Below are 20,704 nucleotides of genomic sequence, written 5' to 3'. Positions count from 1 at the left end.
ATGTTCACAAGAACTGTCAACTTTGTCTTCTTAAGCCACTTTTTTTCTAATATTTTGCTGTAATGACCCAGGGGTCCCAAGAGAGATAGAAGAATGGACTTAGCACTCTGATTGCGGTATTTGACCCTTAACAGGACCATTGGGGCCTTCACTGTCACTCCTGCTGTCTGTCTTGGCCGTTGTGTAGTACCATTCCGATATTCTGCTGTTCAGATGTTGTATCTGGATGTGACACTTGGGGCCACTGTTCTCCTGCATATGGAAAGGTCAACTTGCACAAAGGAGCATTAGACAGCCAGAACAGACCCCTCTATAGAAAACCCAGGAGTGGATAGGCAGCCAGTTGGCCAAGGTCTACAGGACTGTGGCTTTATTTTTGATTTTCTCTTTGACAGTTTTAATTACTACTGTTGTCAACTGGTTGTAGTTTACCAATTAATTCTTCTTCTTCTTTCAGCTTCTCCTATTAGGGGATGCTACAGCGGATCAATCTCTTCCATATCTTTCTATCTTCTACATCTTGTTCTGTTACACCCATCACCTGCATGTCCTCTCTCACCACATCCATAAACCTTCTCTTAGACCTTCCTCTTTTCCTCTTACCTGGCAGCTCTATCCTTATCATAGTTTACCAATTATTTAATGGACAAATAATGCTGGTTTCCATTTATGTTTAATCAGTTCCTACCTTGTTCTCTGTGTGTTTTAACAAATCTGCATTTTAATGTGTACAAATTCTGTAATGAGAAAATTAGTATAATCTATATGTGTATTTTAACTGAGAAATGTTCACAGCGCTTTGCGCCTGCGTTCAGTGAAGAGTGCTATACACAAAGTAAGTTGTACTGAAGTTGTACTGAATTGTATTGTATTCTGCTGCTTGCATCACCTGTGCCCACACATACACGTTGTCAGCTCTGCCTCACACTGCCTACTTGGGGTCAGTGGCAACACCATTTGCCATACTTTCTCCGACACTATGAGCCAATACAAAATCTTTCTATTGAGAGCTCTATATGTGTTCCCTGTTCTTGCTTTTAGGAGCTGCTTTTATTGCTGTCTTCTGCAGGTAGTCCTGACTCTTCTGATAGTCTGTTCCCACCTGATAAATGTGTCCCACTCCGGTCCAGACCTAGGATATTTACAATATACTCAATGCAATATTGTTATTAAAAAAATCCTGTTTCTAGTATTATAATTTGGTATTTATTCTCAATGAAGAATGGTCTTCCGCTTTTCATCACAACTGAGTCTCATGTACCACTGTGCGAGTCTCGTATTTTGAGCCTGAGAAGCTCACTCTCTCTCTCTTTGATGTAAGGCTTTCAAGAAAGTGGCTGAGTTGTCTTCATGCCGGGTGCCACAAGCCTGTTTCCTGCTCTATTGGCCCTCCTCTGTTGTAGGCTAACCTTTGGTGTTTGTAAGCAGGAGCAACCTGATCTTTCCAGTTTTACAATGGGCCATAATGGATAGAGCCCCTTATTCACGTCCTGCCTTTTTTACTTTTTACTCCATATTTACACTTCTGGTATGAGCCTTTGCCAGTCAAGAAGTAGGAAAGTCTCATTACCATTTTGATGCCTAACCTCTCATGTGGTACCTTATCAAATGCTAAAACCTAAAGTCTGAGCTGATTTTACAGACTTTCTTAAGTAGCTACACTACCTGAAGAGCCTATTATAATTTGTAATTTCTTTAGCATTGTCCTCTGGTGCCTCATTTGCTACAAAACAGCCAATAATCTCAATTGTCTGTATGGCAAATGTCTGGAGTTTCTTCAGGGTCTGATTTATAAGACAAATTCATCAAACAGTGAAACTATGGTAGTTGAGCAGCACTGTTGGGAAAAAAATAATGCAAGCCTAATGATCAGAAGTAGCAATTGTTGGATCTGAAACTACTCTGTAATCATATCATAAATACTGTATATACTGTACATGAGTTTTTGGTTTATTTAGATGTGTCTCTAGTCATGTCAAGTGTTTAATTGAACTCTCATGTATTAATTTTTGCAATTCCCTGAGCAACAGGAGCACAGTTGAAGATGTTTCTTTTCCAGACATTTATTACTTTCACTCCAGATCTTTTAGCTTCAGTGTCTCTTTTCCTTTCCAGTATACTGTATCTCTCTTTTTCATCTAGATATACTAGAAACTTTATTTGTAAGGATCTTATATTTAAAGCTCTATCACATTTCAACTGTGTTACAACAGCATTTTAAAAAGCAATGTTGCTAGAAACAGCAGTTGAAATTAAATTATAATCTTTTCCTAGTGATTTGCCCCACCTGCCATGGTTAAACTTTGTCTCAATACAGGAGATAACATTTTGCTCAGTGGCTTTGTTTATGCTACACTCAAATGCATTGCTCAATACACATATGCTATCTCGTAACCATGCTTCTGTGACTTGTTAAAAGCATATTTGCTTACTGATAACTTAACACTTTATTGCATGGAGACTTATTTTGTTGATTCAGTGCAAGAGTTCTTGCCTTGTCAGGCTTAAGGAGAATAGGAAGCAGAGCTGTTCTGTGAAAAAAGCATTGTAAAAACAACCAATTACCATGAATTTATAGATTATTAATCATTTTAGCTGTAATATTATTCCGACTTAAAAGAAATGGTGAAGTCTAAGAAAAGCAAAGGTACGTCTGCCTTAAATAATATTGGTAAGTAACTAACCTAACTTTGAATGTAATGAAAGAATGCCAGTTATGTAAATGTTTTGTAATCTGATTGTATTTTGTATATTTCTTTTGGGGCTTGTGTTTTTTTAGGAACTCACATGGCTTAAAAAAAAAATTATACACATGCTGGATAGTTTTAGAAATTTGTGGAGCATGGACTGATTTTATTTTATTTGAAAGTAGTAACAAAATATTGAACAGAAACATAAAGAAAATAATCAATTTTACTGTAATTTGTACAAATGCTTTTCCACAGTGTTTTTTTGCACTAATAGTTCAGGTAGACATGTTTTTTATGAAAGTTGTAATGGATTGCTGGGCCGGCACACTGATGCCAGGAGCAGGAGATATTGAAAGAGCACAATAAATCCACTTTAAAGAAGAACCCTTGTAAAGTCAATATGTAGGCAAAATAGCTTTCCAGATCCTTGGATTCTCTCTTTAAGATAAGGAAGTACAATAAATAGGTTTATTTCCCCCTCCTGCCTAATTCCAGTACAGTGTCCCAGGAAGCCAGGTTCAAGCAGAGAAGGTGTGGGACAAACATCTGTGCCTTTTAATGTGTACAAAGAAAAGAGGAACTGAGCACTGTGTGGGCCTTCTGTGTGTAGTCAGGATTCAAATCCAGAGCTCCGATCAAGGAGTGCTGATGATTGTCTCCCATCTTCATGGGCCTACCCCCTATTCCCACTTTGTTTAAGCCAGTTTGATGCTGTTTGAGGTGAGGGCCTACTTGAGCTATGTACTTTATTAATTTATTGAACAGTGCTGTCCTTCGTAATGTATTGTTACATATACAGGATTTAAAAAGAGCAACAGCATTATGAAATAGCGCTGCTGCATCTCTGCTGTATGGCACTGGATTTGTTTTTTTAACCATGTATAATTTGTCAGTTCTTCCCAAGTGTGAATGAATTTTGCACTAGTTTTCCTTCCACATTTCACACACAGAAGACAGAATATAATCTTCTCTGCATTGGCAACCAAGCAGGTGTAGATTTGTAGACTTCTTCTAATTTCCACTATTTTATTAAGTACTGTCATTCCACCTTCTGCTTGAGGTCTCTGTAGAATTCTTTACTTAATGAGTGGTCATTTTGAATTACTGATGACTGATATTACAAATTAAGTCAAACTTTTTAAAGAAGGTTTTATTAATCTCTTAAAGAAAGATTTGTTGATCTGAATTGGGTATAGGAGCTTTGGAAGAATATTCATTTTTCCATTATCACCAATGCTGTTTGCCATTGCTATTGAACCACTAGCTGTTGATCTCCAAAAGCAATCAGAGATAAAATGGATCACAACGGAAGGGACTGAGCAAAAGATGCCGCTTCACACTCCTGATATAGTGTATGTATAGTATAGTGTTATCTATATAATAATACATCTTATGACACACTCATCAGAGACCTAACTTGGGATCACTGGGTACGGATCTTTCCACATCAGACACCCTCACCTGACTGACCAAACCAGGGATGCAACGGCCTTGACTTGTGCCTGAGTAGCTTCCTGCTATATGTCACTCCTTGTGATACACAGTCATCCTGAGGCTTGATCTGCAGCCTCAGTGCTGCACCTGATTGCTTTCCTCTTATAAGCTCCTGAAATCTCATCCATCAGTGGGCTTTACAAAGGGATTGACAAGCAAACCCTCTGTGGCTCACCTCCATGGGAAGACAGTATGCCTTCTAAACCTTTGCTGCAACAGTCCTCTATGTAATCTTGGTACTTGGCCTTCTTTCATTCATGGACCTCCTCCATCCCATCTACTCAAGGTACAGTCAGCTCCATTGTGACCACCTGATTAGATGTCTCAGACAAAATCACTATGTCTGGTATAAGCATAGTCATAGAGATGTTATCTAGAAACTTGAGGTGCTTTCCCAGGTCAGCTCTCAATTGCTAGTCCCGTGCTGTCTGAAGGAGATGGGTTAGTACCTTAGGTTGGGTCTGAACCTTCTCCTTTGCCTTGACAAAAAGCAATTTTTTGCCTCAGTGGGCACAGATGTTAGATAGGGAGATGGCTTTGCATACATCAGCCACTGTCTGAAGCATTTAGTCATGGCACCAACAGAAACATCCCCTCTCCGGAATTTCAGCCAGCAAATAAAAATATGATCTAATGTTCCCTTCCCTCAGCACAGAGGACTTGCTGGTTTTTCAGCATTTCACCCAGCTGGAGAGATGTAATGGGCTAGCAAGACATCATAGACTGATTGGATTAGGAACTTAATGCAGTGAGGTTCAGCACACTATGTTTCTCTCTGTGAGATGTTGTTCTGTATTACATGGTCCTATTTTGTACTGCTATCTTGTTAGCATGTAGCTCCTCCACAGTAACTCTCACCTCTTGCTGGACCAACTGGTGTTTCACTCTTCCTTTCACCTTATTGTAGTAGACTATGGGGAAGCTTTCCAAACCCACCCATCCTCTGGGCATCATACCCACCAGCACACTGTGGTGAAACCATCCATCCATTGTCCAATCCGTTATATCCTAACACATGGTCATGGGGGTCTGCTGGAGCCAATCCCAGCCAGCACAGGGCTCAAGGCAGGAACAAAGATTCAAAATTAATTTGAATAAAAACATGCCTTTTCCAGTAAATTCTCCAGCAAGTGAGACCATGCTGGATTTTCCTGAATGTATCACACCATTTTAAATTCATGACAATAATTATTACAAGGTAAAATAAAGATCTCTTTAAGAACAACTTTGGTAGTTAAGTGGAAATAAAACTACAACAAGAAAGTAATAGATAGTCCATCCTCCATCCTTCCACATTTCAAAGGTGTTCATTTTAAGCTAACTTGGCAACTGTAAATGATCAGTGTATATGTTTTAATGAGCCCTGTGATGGACTGGCATGGCTCCTGCCTTTGAGGCCAATTGATATCAGGACTCTTTGAAACTCTACACTCTCTAAACTGCATTTTTTCACAAAATGAATGGAAGGAATGTTATACACTGGTATTTAACACAGCAAAAGACACATAATTAATATTAGTTGTAACTTCCAAAAATTACAATACGGTGAGGAATTATGTTTGAAATTCCTCAACAAATCTTGCCCTCTGTAAAAACTACAGTTAAAATGTCAAATCTAACTTATTTCCATCTTACTGTCATACTTTATTTTTGATGTTTGTATGTATGTGATTCACTCCTGTTTATTTCAATAAAAAAAATGAAACACTTGTCTTTACAGGAGTTTGTAATGTGTCTTTTTTGTCATCTTTTTGTTTTTCTCTAAGGATTAGCAGAAAACACTGCGAATGTTAACATACAGAACAGCGCCGAAGCTGAAAGCGAAAATGAAGGTAAACTGATAGTTAACATGAGCTCACAATTTTTAGTGGACAGGCTTTCACAAAAAGACAGGGTAAATGTCACCCTGCTAGCTGTCAGTTACTCTAAATGTAGTATTTCTTTTTAGTATGGATAAAAACACATGAAATATTATCTAAAAAAATTTTGTTTATTTTTGAGAATGTTTTTCTTTGTAGAATCTGCCAGTGTGTCTATATGGATTTTCTTCTGGGTACTTCAAGGACATGCAGGTTGGGTTAATTGGTACCTATAAAAATCCCTGTATGAACAACGTTGGTGTGTGGTATGAGGGTGCCCAGTCCAGGGTTAATTCCAGCTTACTGGAGAAATTCTAGCAAAACAAAAGTAAGCTGAGTTGAAGAATGAATGGTGGATGGATGGAATTCATCCTAGCTGCTTTACAGTATGTTAGTCAGGCACACCATCCAGTATTTGTTCATACCCTGTGGTGCGGAGTGGTGGTTCTGAGGCTAGGGATCTGTGCTGGCAATTAGAAGGTTGCCGGTTCAAATCTCATAAACGCCAGAAGGTATTCTACTCCATTATGCCCCTGAGAAAGGACCTTAACCTGCAATTGCTCCGTCCTTGGTATGACATTAATCTGTATCCAGCCCTGCAAGCAGGTCCTTCAACTTGCAGGGAAAACTCAGGGGGGATGGTGGCAAGATTAGCACACCGGTCACTGTAAAAATCCTCACACTGTTCAGTGTGGTGCAAAGGTGTCACCCATTAAAAGAATTCGTAGGTGACTCCCTCAACATTATCATGCACAATGAATGATTTACAATACAAACCAGTCATTTGGGTAGTGAACAGATTGAGCAAAAAATAATAAAATCAAATTTCTCGTGTGCATGGAAAACTTTTGAACACTCACAGGAGGTTTTTGAGGAGGGTAACAGTAAGCAACAGAAAATGGACACAGCCACTTCCGTTCAGCCTGAAATTCAACATTTAAAATATTCCAGATATAATATCTCCGCTCCTCACTTCAATATCAAGGTAGGTGGCAGGGCAACAACATTTTTGTCAGCTATATTGAAATACAAGTAATTTTTTCTTTCAATGAAATATATACAGTGTGGGAAATAAGTATTTGATCCTCTGCTGAATTTGTAAGTTTGCTCACTTAGAAAGAAATGAACAGTCTCTACTTTTTATGGTAGTTTCAAATACTTATTTCCCACACTGTATCATGTGCCACGTGTCTCCAAAATACATATTAAACTTTGAAAATGAATGGATGGACTTAATTAATTCACTGCTTTAAATGTTTATTATCTCATCCATAATACATTTCAAATTTTAACAAGAATTGTACCTGTCATCTGCATTCATATTAAAGTGAGGAAATGAGCTATCTGGGACTTTTATTCTGTTGAATTTCAGGATATTTTCTCAAGCACACGAGAAATAAGAATTTTTTTTTGGTCATGTTCAGTGCTCAGTATGGTTGCGAGACATGGACGCTATCCAGTGACCTGAGACAAAGACTGGACTCCTTTGGTACTGTTTCTCTGCGGAAAATCCTTGGGTACCGTTGGTTTGACTTTGTCTCGAATGAGCGGTTGCTCACAGAGTCCCGAATGAGGCACATTACCTGCATTGTGATGGAGAGTTAGTTACGGCACTACGGCCATGTGGCGCGTTTCCCCGAGGGTGATCCAGCTCATAAGATCCTCATTGTTGAGGACCCGAGTGGCTGGACCAGGCCAAGGGGTCGCCCACATAACACCTGGCTGTGGCAGATAGAGGGTCATTTCCGGAGAGTGGGACTGGACCGCATGTCTGCCTGGGGGGTTTGCAAACTGAGATCTTGAGTTGTTTCGTCGTGTAGTGAGTGCGGCAACGCACTGTACCAGTGCATGCTATCCAACTTGACTTGACTTGACTCAGTGCCCAGTAAGATTACATAGTGAGTTAATCAGCTTTAAAGGTGTCTGTTACTGTGAGATATGAGACTGCAGCTGATCCAGCTCTTTTAAAACTGTGATGTCCCTAAAATCATGCTTTCTTTGTAATTGGAGCAGCTCAAAACAGTGTGGAAGCATCCTGATCACTCACAATCTATCTATCTATCTATCTATCTATCTATCTATCTATCTATCTATCTATCTATCTATCTATCTATCTATCTATCTATCTATCTATCTATCTATCTATCTATCTATCTATCTCTTATTCTTAAATCATAGGACAGGCTGTTTGTTTACAACCCAATGTGTGTTCAGTTGAAATTGCAATGCATATAATGCAACTACTAGCAATAAAGAATGTGTGTGTTTTGGACCTCACAAACAGAAGACAGGCATGTCTGTTGATATCTCATGTTTTATGTACCAAAACAGAATGGAAGAAAGTACCTGAAAAGCATTTGTACAGCACTGTCATAAAAATGAGGGAACTTGTGATACTTTGAAAATGTTAAACTGTGCTGTAAATTAGTCATGGAGTTGCAGAATTTGTCATGCTCAGCGATTTCTAGTCATGTTATTTGACATCCTCAGGTAATGACATCAGCAATTGCAGTAGTCAAGTTCAATTGCTACTCTGACTAAAAGTCATGGAATGTGTCACCAGCTTAACTGTGTGAGCAAAAGGAAGATAAGACAGAGAAAGTGATGATCAAGTGTTTAATAATTTCATTTAACCTACTCTAAATGAGTGCCAAAAGAATCTGTTCCAAGTATAAGTTCAGGACAGGAAGTCACTCCATTGCAGGGCCCGTGCATCACTCCCCTGTATAGGGACAACTTAGAATCAACAGGTACCCTAACCAGAATTGATGAGATAGGAATACCCAGACTGGACCAGGAAACATTACATGGACAACAACTGGACAAGGAATTTGAACCAAGGTTGGGGGATTTGGGAGGCAGCAGCAGTTACCGCTGTGCTGTTTTACTGCCGTTGAATGGAATTTGCTTGTAATAAATCAATTGCCACTAGCATTGAGTTTATGATTTGAAATAAGTTAGTGCACTGCAAATTAATATAAATACAATCAGTTTAGAATTATTTTCTTATAATAAATTTACAGTAGCAAAGAGTTTTTTTTTCACTTTCAGAGTTCATCAAAAGTGGAATAAGGAAAGCAGAAAAATATTGAATTTCTTGTGACCACTGAGTTTGTTTAAGACTTTGATACATTATGAATGAGTGGATATTGATTTTTTTCTGTAGGCAGAATATCATTTATAGAGATAATTTAGTATTTGAATTTAGCAAAAAGTACCCATTTATTAATAAAAGATAATTTATCATACAGTGGCATTGTTAAATAATATTATAAATTATATAAATAAGTATGGAGTTGAAATTGAAATTTTCAAATTGCATTTAAATATTACTTTATAATATACAGTGTCATGATGATGCAAAAGGGTGACCTTAAAGAATTGGACCCACATTTGATTCCTGGTTTCTAAGCATCTCTTGTTTTTTTTTCCCACAGTCCAAAGTTCTGTTGACAATTTCATAGGTCTTTCTAAACTGCTTTACCTGTTGGAAGTGATGGGAATCCCAGTTAGGCATATATTCACTTCATATATTTTGTGGAGTTTCTTATACGTGTTCCTTGGGCACTGCTGTTTTATTGAGGGAAAGCCTTTTTAGGGACACCATTCCTTAAAACATAAATCCCCTTTAATCTAATAAACAGATTGTTTTCTTCTAGACTACTAACTTTTAGAGATACAGCTCACAGATGCAGTACATTTACACACAGGGCTATGGTCCACCACCTTAAGACATCATCCAGGTGTGAATGTTACTGTAGCTTCTCTTTTGTAAGCACTTTCTGCCTCACCCTGACTGACGTAGCTGAGAAAAGAACTCAGTTTCTTAATTCTCAAACAAAACAAAATGTACAAAAAGGAAATAAGGTTAATAAATTTTAATTGTTAAATATTATAGCTTGTGCCATAAACAATAGTAAATAAAGGTGGGGCATTCCAGACCATAAAACCTGGGCGTTTCTATTGTTGTGAAAGCTGTCAAAGATCAGCAACACATTCAGTAAGTGAGTATTGATCTCAGGCGGCCTCAATCTTAGTTACAAGAAGTCTTGGTTCTTTTTCCTTCATCTCTGGTCAGCTCCCTCTCATTTGCTCTCTATCGGGTCTTCTCTCTTCAGTTCACCATCTTGTCCACTCTCTACCTGACCAGCTCATCATCTGACTTTACATAACTTTCAAGCTTAGTATCTGTCCCCATTTGTTGAAGCTCACAAAGCTAAAATCTGTCCCTTATCCGCCAGGCTTTCTTCCTGGAGATGGAAAAGGGTGCTCATGCTTCTAAAAACTGTCCACCTTTCAGAAGCTCATAAATTTTACTTGTGCTTGTTACTGAACTTTAGAACTCATATAACTAAATCCATTCATCTAATTAGAACATTAGAACAATCTAGACAAGAACAGGCCGTATGGCCCAACAAATTTGCCAGTCCTATTCATTTAATTCTTATAAAATAACATCAAGTTCAGGTTTGAAAGTCTCTAAAGTCCTACAGTCTACTACACTACTTGGTAGCTTATTCCATGTGTCTATGGTACTGTGTAAATAAAACTTTCTTAATGTTTCTGTGACATTTACCCCTTTCAACTTTCCATCTGTGTCCCCGTGTTCTTGATTAACTCATTTTGAAGTGTACAGTCTCAATCCACTGTACTTAATCCCTTCGTAATTTTAAACACTTCAATCATGTCTCCTCTTAATTTTCTTTTGCTGCTGATGTCACAGATAGAGTATCAAAGTTTGCAATTTCTCATTCATTAATACAAGTAACATCAGAAATGACAGCTCCACATCAAGTGGGGGTGAGAAGTAAAACTCATGTGTGACCAGTTACCTGCAGATCTTGTATCTGGCAGTGTAATCTTGTACTCTTATGCAGCACCTCAAACTCACACTACAAATTCCTAAAAACTCTGAATTTAAAATTGCTTCTTTTTACACCTTTCACTTAGTTTATATGCTTACTGACAAAAACCTATTTCTTTCATTTAAATATTCAATTGAAACTCATCATCTAAAGACATTTAAAAGAACATCATCATAAAATTAGCTGTGCTAGCTGTATATGACAGGCTACAAATCTAAATAATAAACACAGGCCTCTACATTAACATTTGCAGTGCACCATCTTTTGGAATATATTTTACAATGCAAGTAGTAATAAATGCATTACATTTTTTATTCCAACACATTACCATCACAAACATTTGTAGTAAAAAATGCATTACTACAAATGTTTTTGATGTGTCATTTGTTAGAATGGCAAATGCAATGCTTAAGTCTCTGTTATATGCCATTTGGTATTGGATTTGTACTGTAAATGCAGTGTTAATGTTTGTGATGCACCATCTGTTGGAATGACAAGTATGATGTATTTTATTACTATAAATGTGTGAGATGTTCCATATGCTGAAATGACAGAGACACAGCAACTAAGTTGGACACAAACAACTGTCCTTTAATTAAGGTGGATTAATTACTCCAAATACACAACAACAAAGTGAAACAATAGGTGAAGGGATATCATTTTGTGCAACCCTTTAACACAATTTTAATTTATTTCTTTTTTTATTGATTTTATTAAAAGCAAGTAACATTCTATGCAATCAAGTCAAACTTAACAAAACTAAATTCAACCCCCACCCAAGAGACAGACAGGAAGACCAACAACCAGAGAAAAATTTTAAAAGTAGAAAAGAGGGAAGAGAATCCTTCTCCCCAATATAAATGCTTATTCTAAAATTTATTGATTAGATCCTGCCAGGTTTTAAAAATATTTTGAACAGTTCCTCTAAGTGAGAATTTGATTTTTTCCAATTTCAAATATTATAGAATGTCTGTTACCCACTGGCTTAAAAGAGATGGGCTAGGATTCTTCCAGTTGAGCAAGATAAGTGTACGTGCTAGTAGTGAAGTAAAGGTAATTACAATTTGTTTGTCCTTCTCCACTTTAAGGCCAGTTTTATACTTCACGCGACACGATGCATGCTCCAGCAGACGCTTCTGCTACATAAGCATTGTACTGTTTATACTTGTGCGCATACTTTATGTAAATCTGGAAGAATCCACCAGGTGGCAGTGCGAGATATCATCACGGTGAGAACAGGTTCGGCTTAGCTGTGTTGTGAATTGCCTTAAACACCCATTAAATTCCGATGAAACCTTACCGTAATATCTCTGTAAAGGATGTTTAATGATTAAATCCATCAATCCAGGGATGTGTCCATTCCAGCTAGCATTGGGCATGAGGCAGAAACATCCCCCTAGATGGGGCATCAACTCATCAGAAGGTGAATACCAACACACACACTAGTGTCATTTTAGTGTCACCAAATCTGCATATCTTTGGAAGGAAACCGGAGCACAGTGTGGAAACCCAGCAGGAAAACATGTAAACTCTAGGTAGGGAATACCAGCGACATGACTCCCTGCGAGACAGCAGTGCTACCACTCTGCCACCATGTCACCCCCATGTGTGTAATCATTAACAGTATTAATTATTTAAACAAAATTAATGATTTATCTGTAAAATATAACATACATACTTTAATGCATTTCATCATGAATGAGATATCAAGTATAAATCTAAGGATTCTAAATGTGCAGAGAGTTGGAATATCATACATTTAACGTGTTCTGTGTGGTGATCTATTTCTGTTTGCCGCTGCTGTCAGCTCAGGAGGAAGCCACAGAAAAAAAGACTGCACAAAAGATGGTATGGGAGACTTTTAAAATGTTTTGTGTCATTACGATCGGGAATATGTGACGCTTGAATATAAAATGCATTTGTATGTCAGCATTTTGCTTCACAACATCGCACCATTCATCACACATCGAAGGGCACACAAGGATTCTGTAAAGGACAGCCGGGTCCCATGCCCGGCAGGGACGCCTCTCCTACATCTGTTCCGGGGGAGCAGCCATGGACTGTTCAGTACCTCCCCCGGGACGCTTGGTGGCAGCCTCCCTGGCAGCCAATGATTCCCCAGCCCAGCGCATGGCTCCATGGGAGATGGAGTCCTCCACAGCCTGGTTGGGGGCTCGGATGGCCGCCAGGGGGAGCTGCGTGGAGTCAGCAGCCTAGCTGGTCATACCTTCAGCCCCACCCGGAAGGGCAATTAGGACCAGGTGTCCAAGCACCTGGACCGCTTCCGGGTGGGATATAAAAAGGGCCAGCCACCACCACTCAGGGAGCCAGAGTTGGGAGGAAGGAGGACGAAGCCTGAGGAGGAGTGGTGGTGCTGAGGTGGATAGCGTTAATTGTGAGTGTATTTTGGGACTGTGTTGGGCCTGTGGGACACGGGGAAGGCGTGCCCCACGGCTGAAGATATATAAAAAAAAGCATTTGTTTAAGTACGTGCCTCTGCCTGAGTCTGTGCCAGGTCGGGCGCTATATAGCGCCTTTTACAATTCGCATAGCGGCTTTCTGTCACATGTAGATAGTAAACAGTGACTCTGACGTCACATTCTGACTTTTATCACACTGCACCCCTGACTTTTTGCTGATACTGCAACTCGTGCACGCGTCACGTTAATTTATGAGGACCTGCTCAGAAGACACATCTAATGAACACTGGGAATGCGTGACAGCCATGATGTGCGCACATACGCGTTCTGAGCGTGAAGTATAAACGAGCCCCAAGCCCATCAGGGAGTACACCAAACACAGCTGTTAATGGGTTAGGAGGGATTGTGACACCAAAGCAGTCTGAAAGGCATTTAAAGGTTTTGGTCCAGAACCCAAAACATGTGGCCTAGTGAGGCTGGAGCTTGATTGCAGCATTTCCAGGTTGGAAACATTATGGACAATTTTATATGAGATAGATGTGCTCAAAAAAAATTGAATAATTGTAAATCTTTGCGCATATGGAGCTAGAGTGAATTCTGTGCATGCCTGCCTTCCACTCCTTTTCGGAAAAGTTGAGTAAGAGATCCTTTTCCACTGTACTCTGGGATGTTTGAAAGGAAGGGATTTTAAAATGTTTTATATATTATAAAAATTCTGTCTGAGTCTTCAAGACTAATCAATATTTCTTCTGGAATAGAAATTAGTGTGAGGTGAGATTCCGTTTTGTAAAGTATCTAATTTGAAAGTACTGTATAAGTGCAACAGATAAAAGCTTCTCTATGTTGAAGTGCTTCCTTCATTGGCTCCATATTCTGAGTGAATGAAGGACAATTGGGTTGTTAATATATTGATCATAACTTGTATTTACTGGGGTACAAAGCAAGGAATATAAAGAAGAACTGCTTGTGAAGGCTTGTATATTTGCCTCCCAAGAATAAAACTGAAAGTTAGGTAGTGCTATGCCACCTGCTGCTTTAGGCCGTTGTAGGGTCATCCATTGGATGCGTGAATGTTTCGATTCCATATAAATGAGGTTTTGATTGAATCTAATTTCTTAAAAAATTATTTGTTAATGTATATGGAGATGCTTTGAAATAGCAAAAGAAGCTTGGGAAGGATATTCATTTTGACAGTGTTGATTCATCTGTGCACACCTTCTTTAAGTTTTTCCATGCAGAACACAAAATTTTGTTGATAAAGAGCTTTATATTTACTTGTGATGTTTACCCCTAGGTATTTAAACTGATCTGTGATGATAAATGAGAAGGTGTCCAATCTAATATTGTTTGCAAGAGAGTTCACAGGAAAAAGCATACTTTTATTCAAATTAATTTTGAGTTCAGATATCTTTTGAAATTCTGCTAGTGCTGTTAAGACTGCTTGCATAGAATTTTGTGTCTGGTGTATACAGTACCATATCATCTGCATATAGTGATATTTTCTGTTCAAGGGGGCATTCTTGTGTAGTACAACATTCTGGTAGTCTGAAATAATGTTGTTAATACAAACTGAAGCTTCTGGACTGGTATACAGTAGATTGATTCATGCACATAAGTTTGAGCCAAACTCCAATTTGTCAAATGTGGTGAATAGGTAGTCCCATTCAACCATATCAAATGCTTTTTCTTTATCCAAAGATAATAAGATCTCTGGGGTGTTGGACTTGTGGGTGAATATATTACATTAAAGAGGCGTCAAAGATTGGAAGCTAAGTGTCTTCCTTTACAAAATCTGGTTTGGTCTTGTGATATTACCGAAGGAAGCACTTTCTCAATCCTTCTAGTTAGAACTTTGGAGAGTATCTTAACAGCATTATTCAGAAGTGAGATTGGTCTGTATGATGCACATTTTTCTCAGAAAAGACAATAATGATTGGTGAATAGTTTGAGGTAGAATTTTATTTTCTCTGGCTTCTATAAATGTTACTAATAATAGGGGGGCTAACGTAATTGAAAATTATTTATAGAATTCAGCAGGGCAGCCATTAGGGCTTGCTGCTTTCCCACTCTGAAGTGAATTTATAGCATATAGAAATTCTGAGAGTGTCAGAGGTTTATCCAGTTCCTCTGCACTGAGAGTATCTAGTTATGGTATCTGTAATGCTTCAAAAAATGCATGAGATTGTGTCTTGTCTTCGTTTAATTGAGTAGAATATAAGGACTTATAAACTTCTAAATTTGTGCATTATATTTTCGTGGTTAATGATTTTATCTCTGTGTTGGTAGTTACTGATATTGCATTGTGAACTTCCTACTTAGAGATTTGTTGAGCTAAGATCTTATTAGCCTTCTCTCCGTGTTTATACTAATAATGTTGTGATTTAAAAATAAGTTGTTCTGTTTCTTTTTTTTGTTGTCAAGAGGTTGAATTCTGATTGCAAAGCCTGCCTTTTCCTATAAAGTGCCTCATTTGGAGACCTGACATGTTCTTGATCTATTCTGGTAATTTCACTGATTAATTCGGATGCTTTCTTGGTTTCCAATTTATTTTTGTGGTAGAGATATGAAATAATCTGTCCTCTTAAAAATGCCTTCACAGTTTCCCAGATTATTCCCACAGAGACCTCTGAGGATGCATTTGTCTCTAAAAAGTAATCAATTTGCTTGGATATAAATTCTGTACAGATCTCGTCAACTAATACCAGGAGGTTAAGACACCAGCTGAGATGAGTAAGTGGGGTGTAGTGTCGTGGATTTTATTTTTTATTTTATTTTTTGCTCACACCAACAAAAATTAACTTAATCTTAACAAATACAGTTAACAAATTGTTTCACTATAAAGCAAATATTTAAATTTAACACTCAAGAAAAGAAGACATCAAAGTATCCTGTTTTCTTGAATTGTACCAGTATCAATCATTGTAACATCTGTTTAAACAGAGCAGAACATCCAGCTGATGCCTCAAGCTGTATTTATTATTTTATCACCTGTGAAGAGATGGGCACCTAGGACTAAATTGTTTTACAGCCTGGGAAAGGAAGACATGCCAATGCTTCAAGCTGCATCTGATTACTTTAAAACCTGCGAACAGAAGGAGATGCTGTGGGACTAAAAATTGCAAAATCAGTTTACAGCTTGGGATGGGAAGGTTCTTAAAAAATGTATGTAACAATCACATGTTACGAAAGTCACGTAGAATTAAAAAATAAATATGACAGACTAAACAACGAGAAGAAAGCAACATCAGGAGAGGGCTAGAATGACTTCAGAAGAGGGTAAGAGCGACGTCAAGAGGAGAAGATAGAGCAACATCCGCAGAGGGCACCAGCAACATGACACCATTTTCATCTGATCGCCAGCTAAACCATTTCATGAATTTCAGCTGCTAAATCATCGCTGCCCTTGGTTATTAATCTTTTCGTAAGATTTTTCTAAAGGTCAAATATATCCAGACTTTGCTGCCCACATTTTCTTTTGTGTTTTTCTCTACTGATATTATTGTTCTTTAATAAATACAAAGTTGCTTTTAACTTTCAATACTTTGTCTTCATATCTAGAGTTATTGAAGTAATAAGGTAAATTTTTTGAGCACCTGCAGCAGTAAGGAAGTGTCATATGATCCGAGCTGCAAGGTGTGTCGAGCTGAGGACAAAAAGCTCTGTCCAATAATGAACAGTGCGCTAAAGTAAGACATGCATTGGTTGATAAATGGCCTAGCCATTGATGTTGAACCTTTGTATTTTGAATATATTCTTGGAGACCAAAAGTAATATTTAGCTCTGAGATATATCCAATACATTGAATGCTGTTCATGCCTATGATAAGTAAGTCTGTTGGAGTACAAGGGAAAGTGGACTGTGCATGTGCTATTCATACGGTACTTGTGTGGGTTAAAGTGCTAGGGAATAACATGCATGTATATACGTCTTTTATACAGTACTTTTGTGGTTAGGGTCTGTGTGTATTTGTATATCTATGTATGTGTGAGTTAATTTTAAGGTGAGACAGTAGACCAGCCTGGTAAAGAACCTGATGAGTACACTTATCCCTGAAGAAAACAGGTAAAGGGTAAGTAGAGGGAAATATCATAATACATGCGGCATAGTGATTTGAGCTCCATGATCAGAGGGGCATGGTTGGCGATAACAATAGCATCGTACTTGATCATGGAATTTCCCTTTATTTCTCACTATAAGTTTAATCTTTATTATAAATGCTTCTTCTCTGAATCATTCTGTTGTCTCTCACTTCAAAAACATGTGTGTTGGACATTAATTCCCAAATATACTTTGTAGAGAAAAGCCAAGCAAAATGACAACTTTTATTGGCTAACTAAAAAGATTACAATATGCAAGCTTTTGAGGCAACTCAGGCCCCAATAAAAGGTGTCATTTTGCTTGGCTTTTCTCTACATTCATAATGGCTAACACAGTACAACACCATAGTACTACAAATATACTTTGAAACAGTCGAGTGGATATGACTGTATGCCATGTGACTGGCATTGATTCTTGGTTTTATTTTCAAATGTAATTGAATACAATTTTTTAAAAAAATTGAAATTCAAAGAAAAACCATCCCTGCCTTCAGTAAGCACCTACATACATATAAATCATTGCAATATCAGAGAGTCTGAAAAACATAAATATAAAACTGAAATGTACAGTAAGTAGATGCAAGAAAAAATAACACAAAAGAATGATGAGGAAGGCTAATTCAATAAATCACTCCTGAAATCCCAAAACATAACACTGAAATGACTGCTGCTAAGCAGAGATGAAGAATCCTCAATTAATCATTGTTTTTCTTTCAGCAGATAACTCCAAGTAGATCACATTATAAAAATTTTAAGGCCAAAGGAGCAGATTTGCATTTTACGAGCTTTCTGCTTCGGAATGATGGAAATATACCATTCTTTAAATTATATAAATCAGATCTGGGATACTTTTGTATTTAGCCCTATGCTATTTTCTACATTTCTGCATAATTTTCACATTGATTATCATATTATTTCATAAATTTATTAAAAAATAAAGGCTACATATTTTTGTAAATATAATGATTATTTATATTTCTGTGTAAGGAACTTACTCATCTTCAAAGTCCTTCAATGTAAAAGTTGTCATACCCTCTTGGTTCTCAGAGAAGTGTGTGCAGTTGTAGTTTATTTTTGTATACTCAACAGTGCTAGTTGAAGATGAAAACTTGTGAAGTACAGAATGTATACTTCTATCTAAGTTTTTTTTTGTATATAAGTGTATAATTGTATAGTTAATGCCATGCAATGTATTTAAACAATCCAAAATACCACATTTGTTCTTCTTCAGCCATTTTCTTTTAGAGCATGGCAGCTAATAGCCCAGTTGAACTCCACTTTTGTTTATGAAAAACAAGAAAGTGTGTTTACAATTAACTGAGGTAAGTCAAGTATGAGGAGAGGAGTAAGCTAAGGATTGGAATTAAGTCGCCTGATATTAGGATATGAGGAACCCTAGTTCCTATAGATTCAGGTTGAATGGAGGACCAGAATATCATGAAAATTAAATGTTTCTTTAGCAACACCCTTGTCTGGAGTGGGCCCATTGACTTGCCTAATGTTTAAATTCCTCAGAATATCTGAATATTGTTGGGTATCTGTATACTATCCGATGGCAATGATTCTCAAAGTCAGTCTTGGGGCATTACTGTTGCTGCAAGATTTCATTCCAACCAGTTGCACAATTCTGTTTCATCTTATGGTTTAATTAGCGAGACATTTTTTCTGGAGAAGTTCACCCCATATATACCACAGATCCCTGCAGCCTTCCACACCTTCAGCTGGTTCTCCATCTGTGCAATCTCATTGAGATTGGGTGGTTCACAATTAATTCAGCCTCAAGAACTGTGGACCCAGAGATGTCCAATGTCCTAGCTGGAGGATCACCTTTAAACAGCTACTTAAAGCAGCCAGCTCAGCAGGTCACAATTGCAGCGCCATCTGTAAGGACCGTTATAGATAGATAGATAGATAGATAGATAGATAGATAGATAGATAGATAGATAGATAGATAGATAGATAGATAGATAGATAGATAGATAGATAGATAGATCTTTATTGTCATTGTCACTTTTACAAAGGAACAACGAAATTGAAGGTGCAATCGACTCAGTATGAGGAATAAGAGTTAAAAAGACAAAAAGACAAGAAGAGAGAAAATAATAACAAACCGAATAGTAATAAATATACAAATTGCACTTGTTGACTTAAGGTCTATATTGCACATTGGAAGAATAATATGGAGCAGTTTTATTCTGAGTTCAGGGCCATGATTGCTTTCGGATAAAAGCTGTTTTTAAGTCGGTTTGTCCTAGTTTTCATAGCTCTGTATCTCTTGCCCGATGGCAAAAGCTGGAAGAGGCAATGACCGGGATGTGATGAGTCCTGTGAAATGTCTATTATATCACCTGCCCTGTCTGCAACTCTACGAGGAACAGATTCAAATGTGCATAATGATTCAATTCCTCTGTAAGCAGGTCGTGGGTCACTAGACCACAGATATTGTGTCACCTGCTAACAGATTCTTCTAACAAACGACTCCATATCTGCCCTCAGAGCCCTAGCTGCCGTCTCTCTCAGTTCTCGATACAGACCGGAATTGCCATCAAGCTGTGTGCTGTGACTCCTCTCGATGATATTCATGGTGCCCTGCGAGATGAAATACCTCCTTCTGGGCACACTGGTAACACCAACAGAACCCTCAGCAACCTTCAGGGTCTTGTCACTTGGCACATCACATTAGGATTAGCAGTCGCACCCAAATCTGTAACTGCGTGCAAACTCATTAGGAACAGCCTGATCTTGGAGTCTGGCCAGGTCTAGCCTCATTCTCCTAGTAGGTGGTAGCCTACTGGACCTAAACTGGATGAGTAGCAGCAACAAGTCTGGACACTTCTGTAGACACTGCAGTTTTGTAAGAGCCTGAAGGATGTTATTGATCTCCTTCAGTGCACCACCAGTATTGGAGTACCAAGTCCAACAATGCGGCTCAGGGTGCTGGAACCAGGATCCAGCGATCCACAGCCCCTGGCATAAGGAATATGGAGCCACTTTCACCATGGTCGCCAGACCCATGGGGACCAACACAATCCTCATAGCCAGTCCTGTCAGTGCCAGTGGTTGCATTGAAATCACCCATGACCAGAAGAGTGTTACCTGCCGGGTACCTATCAACCACAGAGTGAAGCTGTGAATAAAATGTCTCCCTTGCCAAGACATCACTCACTGCAGTTGAAGCATATACTGAGACAACAGAGAGGCCTTAATCTGAGTCTCATAATACTCTCGGTGAAAGAAGTGACATTGGACACCATCGGAAGGATCCGATCCATCACAGGA

General features: G+C 38.3%; 1 protein-coding gene across 1 annotated transcript in view; it reads left to right on the top strand.

Moving 5' to 3' along the window:
- Window positions 1-2,493: 2,493 nt before the first annotated feature.
- Window positions 2,494-20,704, top strand: part of LOC114644593 (outer dynein arm-docking complex subunit 1-like) — a 150,387-nt gene continuing 132,176 nt past the window's right edge. The window contains exons 1-2 of the mRNA XM_051922434.1: window positions 2,494-2,647; window positions 5,951-6,016. Coding sequence (XP_051778394.1) covers window positions 2,623-2,647; window positions 5,951-6,016 — 91 coding nt within the window. The 5' untranslated portion in view covers window positions 2,494-2,622. The remainder of the gene's footprint in view (window positions 2,648-5,950; window positions 6,017-20,704) is intronic.

This window comes from Erpetoichthys calabaricus, chromosome 2 (assembly GCF_900747795.2).
Source record: "Erpetoichthys calabaricus chromosome 2, fErpCal1.3, whole genome shotgun sequence".
Classification (NCBI taxonomy): Eukaryota; Metazoa; Chordata; class Cladistia; order Polypteriformes; family Polypteridae; genus Erpetoichthys; species Erpetoichthys calabaricus.
This window is presented reverse-complemented; position numbering and strand designations above follow the sequence as displayed.